This window comes from Vombatus ursinus, unplaced genomic scaffold (genome assembly GCF_900497805.2).
Source record: "Vombatus ursinus unplaced genomic scaffold, bare-nosed wombat genome assembly UNPS02001287.1, whole genome shotgun sequence".
Lineage (NCBI taxonomy): Eukaryota > Metazoa > Chordata > Mammalia > Diprotodontia > Vombatidae > Vombatus > Vombatus ursinus.
The window spans coordinates 17,160,964-17,170,347 of NW_020941065.1; the positions used below are offsets into that span (position 1 = coordinate 17,160,964).

General features: G+C 53.9%; 1 protein-coding gene across 1 annotated transcript in view; it reads left to right on the plus strand.

The window, feature by feature from the left end:
* The first annotated feature begins 300 nt into the window (after positions 1–300).
* EMID1 (EMI domain containing 1) overlaps positions 301–9,384 on the plus strand; it is a 58,194-nt gene continuing 49,110 nt past the window's right edge. The window contains 1 exon segment of the mRNA XM_027863386.1: positions 301–509. Within this exon segment, the coding sequence (XP_027719187.1) occupies positions 301–509 (209 nt within the window).

Genomic DNA, 9,384 nt, shown 5'->3' on the forward strand with positions numbered 1-9,384 from the left:
AGCCGGCCGCCCCTCGGAGCTCCCCTTCCGGGTTGGGGCGGCCCCGGCGGCGCTGAGGGGCGGGGGTGGGCAGTGCCGAGGGGGCCGTCCCCCTGCTCCGTCCCCTCCCCCCGGAGCTGCCCGCCCCCTCCGGGCTCCGGGGGGCTGGGAAGATGAAATCGGGCCACGTCCGGGGGAGAGGAAGGGGCTGAGGCTGCGAGCGAGGCAGGGAGCCAGGCAGGCGGCGGAGGGAGGCTGGGCAGGAGGGCAGCGGGGCCGCGGCGACCAGAGGAGGGCTCGCTCCTGCATCCCGCGCCCCAGATGCCCCCCGCGCGGGCAGCAGCAGCAGCAGCGGCGGCGGCGGCGGCGGCGGCGGCCGTGGGCACGGGCACCATGAGGAGTGGGCGGCATCAGCCTGCCTCGGGGGCAGCTGCCCGGGGCTGGGCACTGCTCTGCCTCTGCGCCCTGCTCCCCGGGGGCCACGGCACCTCTTGGAGCTTCGGGGGAACCGCCCAGTTCTCCCGCCGCAGGTAAAGCCCGCCCCCCACCCTTTCCTTCCCCGGAGGGAGAGCTCGGAGCCCCCACTCACCCCACTCTCGCAGGGCTAGAGCTGGAGCGTGAGAAAGGAAGGAGCCCCGGGCAGGGAGAGGAGGGAGCGGGGCAGACCCCCTTAAAAAAAAAAACAACGGGGCTCCTGACCAATCGGGGCTCTCAAAGTGGGGATTATCCCACCCCCCCAAAAAACCCCAGTCACCAGCCTGAGACTTGTGGCTGATCAAGAGATTTCCCCAGCCTTGCTTTCTGTCCCTGTGGGGAAAAGAAAGGACCTCCCCTCCCCCAGCTCACTGGGGAGGAAATTGATGCTCCGGCAGTGATGGGGTTAAAGGGACCCTACTTGTCACGCTAGCCCCATGGGTGACTGCCCTCCGCACACCCCCAGACTCTCGCTGTCTGTTCGAATACTGGGACTAGAGAGAAGGGAATTGAGCGGGTGTCTTGGGGAGAAGGTGACCTCCCCCACCCCGCCAGGGACACAGACAGACGCCCCATAGGTTCTCAGACTTGGTCTGGGGGAGGAAGGCCCCGAAATGGGTCAGTTCCCCTGGAAGTGGAAGGGGAGAGGGGCTGGTGGGGCCCCTGCCTCCAATTGTCCAGCTGCTCCCCTGCATCGTGGGAAATGTCTGGTAGTGACCTCCCCACGAGGCCACCTCCCCTGGGTCCTATCGGCTCCCTCCTCCCCTTGCAAGGCCCCTGGACCTTCCCTTAGTGCCCTCCTCCCCTGGGGTTTTGCTACTATTTTAAACCTTGGACAGAGGGATTTCTTCCCCAGAGAAGTGGAAACAGCACCAGGGGTCACAGGTTAGAGCTTAGCCAGGACCTCAGAGACGTGTAGTCCGTTTCCCGGTTTCTTCAGTTGAGGAGACTGAGGCTGGGTCAGGGGACATGCCCAAGATCCAACATTAGCAGAGGCTGGAAGCTAACCCCAGTCTCCTGAACCCCCTTGGTCTAAGCCCCCTCTCCTCCAATCCAGTCAGGAAGGTGAGCCAAGTGAGGACGGGGATGGATGGGAGACCCTCTGCAGCTTCTTGGGAAATGTGCTTTTCCCAGGAAAGCGGGGGAGATAGATTAAGAGTCTTCCCTGACTGAGCAGAATCATGCCCGCCTCCCCTGCCCCTGCTTTCTTTTCCTCTTGGTGTGCCAGAGAGTATTTTCAATTTCTGAGCTGCCCACCTGGCCTCTATCCCTGATTTGATGAGGATATACATTTAGAAACAGAAGAGGCAATTAGAGGCCAGTTGGTCCAAGCCTCTCATTTTAGACAGCGGGAAACTCCCTCCCCAAGAAGTTGGCTGATTTGCCCAGGGTTCCACCAGACGTTCATGACTGAAACAGGATTTGAAGTCAGATCCCCTGACTCCCAATCCAGCACAATTACCATTGCACAGTACAACCTCTCAGTGCACATCTGCACTTTTAAATACGTGTGCGGAAGTGTTAAAAAAAATTACTAACATGTACGTGTGTGGTGTTAAAAAAAAAAAAAAAAACAACCAACCCTGCCATACTGGAGGGCACTACAATTCAATGGGCTGCAGCTCGGTTATAAGGAATTCTCTTCACTGTAAAGAGGGTGACTCAGAGAATAGAAATAAGGAATGCACATGGACAAGGGCAGTGTCCTTACCAATGGGGTCACAGGTTCAGCCCCCACCCCACCCCCAAAAAGCATGGTACGTACAAATGGCTCTAATAAAATGCTTATGGAATGAAGTACAGTCTTACTTCTGGTTAGATGACCCCAGAAAAGTCCCTTCCCATCTCCAGGCCTCAGTTTCCTTTTTTGTAAAATGGTTGGACTTGATGAGCTCCAAGGTTCCTCTCAGTCTTAAATGAAATCTAATGTCCTCCACTAAAGCCCTCTGAGCGTGGGACTGAGCCCGGGGTTCTCAGAGGTCGGACGGAGTGAGGCAGGATGGTACAGCAGAGAGAATGCTGGCTCAGCAGTTAGAGGACCAGGCCTCAGAGCCTGCCTCTGATAAATCCATATGACCTTGGTCAAGGCCTTCCACCTCCCTGAGCCTCAGTTTCCTCATCTGTAAAATAAAGCAAATGAACTTGCTAGCCTTTGACGTCCTGCCAGGTCTGGTTCTGGGAAAGGCAAAGAAAAGCATTAAGTATGCAGTGAGCAGGGGCACTGGGATAATAAAAATTTCCACAAATCTGAGTCGAGAGGGGTTCTGGGGTACGGGAGAGACATCTAAGAATCCCAGCTGACTCCTAGGAACTACGCTTTTCCCATGCTGACATTGGGACTGAGTTGGGAGGTGAGATTAGATGACCCCAAATTCAAAGCCCTCTCTCTCTGGGTCCCCAGAGGAGCCAGGTGATCCTCAGCCTGCAAGGCCCCCTGGGAACTGGTATCTTGCCTTTTGTAGAATCTTTGTTGGCCGGGATTCCAAAGTGAATCCAGCCCAGGAGGCCCTACCCAGACCCCTGGCTTCTCATGAGATTCTAGCTTCAGAGCTGAAAGGGACCTTGGAGATTATGGAGTCCAAGCCTCCCATTTTACAGATGAGGAAACTGAGGCTTACGTGGCAGGGCTAGGATTTGAATCCAGGTCTTTTGGATGACAAAGTCAGGACTCTTTCTAAGGAGCCCAGCCTGATCTTGGAAGAGATCACTCGACTAAACTGAAGCATTCCCTGAGATGCAGTTGGAACTTATCAAAGCTGGAACCACTTTGCACATCTTTTGGTCCATCCCCTGTGCTCCTCTCCCCAAGGAAGGCTGATATGAGAGGCCTGGCCCTGTGGTCGGGAAGGGGGAGAAAGCTAATTTCTCAGAGATCTCTGGCCCTGCTTCTTTATCTCCGGGGTCTCCATGCCTCTCACCTGCTCTCCCCTCTCAAGGGGCCTCTTACAGCCACCTAGACAATGAGGCTGACCCTCCTCCCAGCTTTTTCATCCCCTAGTCAAAGAGTCCGGCCCTGGCCCTCCCACCCCCCACAGATTCTATTCTCTTCTCCTTTTCAAAAGAAGGCCTTTCCCTTGCAAGCACGCAGGGGCCCACTCTTCAAGATCTGTTAGAGACGGAGGGGAATAGGGAGGAGGAATGAATGATCATGGGAAGGGTATGTAGGACAGAGGCCCTGGGGTTGCTGTCCGCCCCATGTGGCGTGAGGGAGGCATAAGGCCTCCTCCTTCTGGACAGGAGGAGTAGATGCTGCTGAGAACATGTACGATGGTCACACTTCAGAGCTGGAAAGGGCACCAAGGTCATCTCTTTTTACAGAGGAGCAAACTGCAGCCAAGTGATGGGAAATGAAGTGGCCGAGGTCACACAGCAAGTGACCTGGTCACCAAGTCAGAGCCAAGACTCAAATCCAGGACCTTCGAGGTTATCTAGTCCTTACCGACAGATTGAGGCCCACAGTCATAACATGACTGAAATGATTTCCAGTGGAGTCAGAGGAGTTGGGTTCAGATTCTGTTTCTGACACTTCCTAGTGGGCAAATCACTCGCTGCCTCAGTTTCCTGAGTTCTAAACTTATTTGATAGTCTGTAAGGTCACCCCTGGTCACTGGGGCTGTGATTCCGGATGCTTATTTATTTTTAAACTATATCCCATGGCCTCTCAGCTTCCAGAGTCCTTTTCTCACAGTAGCCTGTGAGATAGGGAGTGGAGACATTATTACCCCCATTTTAAAGATGGGGAAACCCAAGGCCAGTCATGGGATACACAACTGGAAGGGACCCTAGAAGTCAATGAGTCCAATCTCTTCATATGTGAGTCAGAATAGCCTCTCCGATATGAACATATCTGGGGGAAACAACAGTGGGTGGCCGGAGGTAATTAGCCATCCTGAGGATATCTGGCTGCTTTGTTCAATTTGGAAGAATGGTTTTCTGGGGGTCAAGCTGCCGACCTGGAGCCAGGGAGTCCCAGGCTACTAGACCCATTACTTAGTGACCCCTGGGTCTCGGGCTCCTCCACTTTGGTCTTTTGTAGAAGAAATGGACCCAGCTTCAGGCCAGACTTGAGTTTACTTATTTCTGACACTGGCGGTAGGCAAGTGACTTAACTTCTCCTGTCCTCAGTTTCCTCCACTGTAAAATGGGGTCATACCTACCCACTGAGCTGGTATGAGGCTAAAATGAAATAAAAAATTGTTAAATAAATAAAATAAATAAAAACTGTTAAAAAAAATCAGCTACTTTATTTTACATGTGGGGAAACTGAGGCTCGGAGCAAAAAGTGATTTGGCCGAAATCACACAGTTGGTAAGTGGCAGAGGGAGGATTTGAACCCAGGTGTCTTGAGTTTCAGCTCAGTGCTCTTTTCACTCCGGGGTAATAATAGCACCTGTCTCGGGGGGGGGGGGGGGGTTGTGAGGGGCATGTCACATAATAGTTGGTAAACCGCTTCGCACAGTGCCTGGCATGTGGTAGGCGAGATAGAAACGTTAGCTATTATCCTTATTATGTTCAGTCCCCTCCACTGCCTCTCAGTCAGCTTCCTTTTCTGGAAGAAAGCTTGAATTTCAGTCATTCACTGTCAGAGGCTGGCATTCCCAGGCTGGCACGTTGGGAGGAATGGCCCATCAGCCCCTTCTTCCACCTCCAGACGCGCAGCCTGAGGCCCCCATTTCTGAGTGGAAGGAGGAGCATGGGGTCCTCACCTCCACCTCCCCCCATCTTCCGGCCCCTCCCACGCCCCCCCAGGGCCCCGAGGTTCTGTTGGTTGGCGAGATAAGATGCATAAAGGGAGCTTTGTAAGAGGGGAGGGGGAGGCCTGGGAGCAGCTCCAGCAGCCCAGAGGGGCCGTGCCCCCTGCCCTAGGAGTATGCCGGGAATGCGAGAACCATAACGGTGGGCCCCAGCCCCCGACAGTGCCAGGTCCCCTGTGGGCAGAACCAGAATGAATACCAGTGGGAGGTGAGAACCCCAAAAGCTGCTCCCTCCCTGCCCACCAGCCCTGCAAGCTTGACCAACTGCAGCCTTGTTTAAACTGCCCATTCAGGCCTTCTGACACTGGCCTCTGAAGGACTTTATGCATTATCCTAGGCAGAAATGCTCATGGGTATTTCTGAAATGGAAGGAACCTCAGGGCCGTCCCATCCACCCTGTACCCTAGAGGTGAGGGACAAGTGGGTGTCCAGCCTCTGTGGCCTCCGGAGGCAGCCTGGCCCCTTTGGGACGAGCTCTGGTGGTTGGAGAGTTTTTTCTAGACTTGAAGCCTAAACCTGCCTCGTTCCCACTTCTGCCAATTCCTGGGACCAATGAGTCCAGAACAAAGCTCATCCTTCCATGTGACGGTTCTACAAAGCATTGGAGACAGTAGACGTGTCCCCTCCCCTCAAATCTTCTCTCCTCCGGGCTAAAGGATCCTTCACCAGATCCTTGGGGGGCCCATGTGTGCTCAGATGGAAATTGGGGATTTGGAGTAAGAGAACATGGTTCAAATCCCACCTTGGTCACGAACTGCCTGGGGGACTTTTGGGCAAGTCACTTCCCTTCCCAGGGCCTCACTTTCCCCATATGTAAAATGAGGGAGTTTGACTATTGGACCTCTGGGGTCCCTTCCGGCTCTAAATACATGCAAATGCCATTCCTTTGCCATCTCCCTAAAATGCGAATGCAGAACTCCAGGTGTGGTCCGCCCAGAGGAGGGGACCACAGTCCTCTCACCATGCACCCAAAGCACGCGAGCTCTCTTACATGTCATTCCTGAGCTCACAAATCCTCACATAAACCCTTTGAGGGAGGGCAGGGTGACTAGCCCGGTTTGAGAGTGAGGAAATTGAAGATCAGAGAGGTCGTTTTGTCCAGCCTGGGTGAGGCAGGGCGAGGATTTTAGGTCTCCTGACTTGTAGTCCAGGAAGGTCTTTTCACTTCAGCATGTGGGGGTCTCCATTCTTCCCTGGGGGCCTCTGGGAACCAGGTAAGGAGGCAGGTCCACTGCTGCCCAGCACATGTCTGCAAACTGGGGAACTGGCCATGGTCACGACCCATGGCTGCAGTCCTCAGCCGATGGCCTGGACTTTCTGAGGTCCCCTCTGACTCTGAGTTAGCCTAGAAGAGCAGGAAAAGGGGACCGAGACATCCTGCTTCCTCCCAGCTGTGTGATCTGAAGCAAATTCCTTAACCTCTCTGAGCCTGTGTCCTGCTCCGTAAAATAAGGATCTTGACTAAGTGACCTCTCAGGTCTGTCCTACCTCTAAGTCTTACCGTCATCTGAACGCTCTGTCAATGGGCAGGGTGGGTTTGTCTCCCCGCTCCCCTAACTTTGCACTCAGCTTCTCCATCTCTCGTCTCTTTCTCATGGGTTTTGGCCCCCAGCCCCGTTGGCTGCCTCCCTCTGCTCTTAGCTCATATCCATGTTCCAGATCTCAGCCCTGGGCCAGGCCTCTGTTGGGATCCCATTCCCAAGGGTCCCAGGAGAGACGGGTCTTCCCTTGCCAAAATCCCGTGTGCCACTCATTCCAGGGGAGGTGGGCAGGAGACCTGCCAGGTGGCACGTGGATACCAGGCCAACTGGTCCCTCCAGTCTTATCAGCCACCATCGTCAGCCTCTGGTATAGGAGCCAGAGCTGAGGCCCTGAGAGAGGGGCTGGGGTTGGCTCTGATACCCTGATCTGGCCCAACCCTGGTCCCCCTCTGCCTCGTTGCAAAGGAATCTTCCTTCCGCCTCCCCGCTCCAGGGGAGCTCTGTGCCCTGGCCCATCCCCAAAGGCTCGTACTATGTTCATAGGGCAGCTCAACTCAGAGAGGCTCTCCGAGACACTACTTCACTTGGCATCCCCCCCACCGGCCCTGGCTTGAGGGAGTGATGGGTGATACCGAGGTGCCTGGATGCAGGCCGATGGGATGATCCTCTGCAGCCCACCGAGATCAAAGCCCTAGCTCAGCTCCCCAGCTCTGGGTGGGAGGCAGATGCTGTTCCATGGGCAGGATGTCTAGGAACATCTGGGGCCAGCCCACCGCCACCACTGTGACCTCAGCACATCTGTTCATACAGCTGTTTGCTCCCAGAGCAGGGTGGGGTGGGGTAGAGGGGTTCTCTCCCCAGATCCTCACATCAAGGGGGGCGCTGCTGATAACTCACAGTGAGGAAGGGGTTTCATATCCTGGCTCCTCCCTGTGGAACCTTGGGGCAATTCCCTTAACTTCTCTGGGCCTCCGTTTCCTCATCTGTAAAATGAAAGGGTGGGATGAGCTGGTCCTCTGAGATCTCTTCTAACCCTAAGTCTATGAGATTATGAGCATCTGGTCCAGGGGCTCAACCTGTTTTAGGTCAAGGACCCCTCTAGCAGCCTGCTGAAGCCTAGGAACCCCTTCTAAAAATTCTAAAAAAAAACCCTTCTTCTAAAAAGTGTCTGAGGCCAGAAACAAACACCCTGCCCCCATCCCTTCCTGGCAGGGAAGCTAGGTGCCACCAGGCACCAACCTGGGGACTTGCTGGCCTGTGCTCTGCGCCAAGCTCTCTCTGAGGGACGAACTAACATGGTTTCCCTAGGTGTCTGATGGGTTGAGGCATCTTGGGGGGTCTAATAGTGTGGAAACAGCCCTGGTTCTGGAGCTGGACCTCCTTGGGCCTCAGTTTCCTCCTCTGTAAAATGGGGAGGTTGGGCCTGCTGACCTCTGAGGCTTCTCCTGGGTCTTGATCTCGCGTCCTAGGTATAACAGGGATTCCTGCCCCACGAAAGCTTGCGGTCTAGTCGGAGAGCTAATATTGATGATTATTCACCTAGTGAGGACTTATTAAGTTCCAGGCCCTGTGCTGGGAGCCTGTCTTCAAGAAGTTTGCCATCTACAGGGAGGAAATACCTTGAACACGTAGAGGTAAATACAAATACCTACCAAGTAATGTGCAAAATGTGCAAAATACAAATATCTTCTGAGTAATGGGGCAGCTAGGTGGCGCTATAGTGGATAGAGCACTGGGCCTTGGAGTCAGGAAGACCTCAGTTCAAATCCAGCCTCTGATACTTATTAGCGGTGTGACCCTGGGCAAGTCTTTTCACCCCGTTTGCCTCAGTTTCCTCATTTGTAAAGTGAGCTGGAGAAGGAAATGGCAAACCACTCCAGTATCTTTGCCAAGAAAACCCCAAATGGGGTCATGGAGAGTCAGATATGACTGGAAAAAAAAACCCAACTAAGTAATTTGGGGAGGGTTAAGCTGGGAAGAACCCCAGACCCTGGGGAAATCAGGCAATGCCTCACATTTAAGGTTTACAAAGTGCTTTTTACTGTGTGACTTTGGACAAGTCCCTTACCACCGGGGAACCTCAGTTTCCTCCTTTGTTAAAAGAGGGGAGTGTACTAGTTGACTTAGGCAGCTAGGTAGCGCCAGGGATAACACAATGATCTTGGAGTCAGGAAGACTTGTGTTCAAATCTATCACTGACTAGCCGTGTGACCCTGGGCAAGTCACAATTTCTGCTTGCTTCTGTTCGCTCAACTCTAAAGTGGGGATAATAATAGCACCTGAACCTCCCAGCGTTGTGGTGAGGATCAAATGAGATAATATTTGTAAAGTGCATAGCCCCTAATTGGCCCCTAATCAATGCTTCCTTCCTCTGAGGTCATTTGTAGCATCTCTGATCCTTGTCTGCCCTCTCCATTACAGCCATCCTAGTCTTAATATTTCTCATTTGTGACTCGCCATCTCCCACCTCCACGCCTTTGTACAGGTTGCCCCTCCCCCAAGCCTGGAGTGCCATCTCTCCTCATGTCCAACTCTTGTAGTCCCTGGTTTCCTCCAGGACTCAACTCAGGTGCTGCATGCCTCAGTGAACGAAGGAATGAATGGCAGACGATTTGTTAAGTACTTTTTATGTGCCAAGCCCTCTACTAAGGCCTGGGGATTCAGATACAAAAAGCAGACATCCCTTACCTATATGA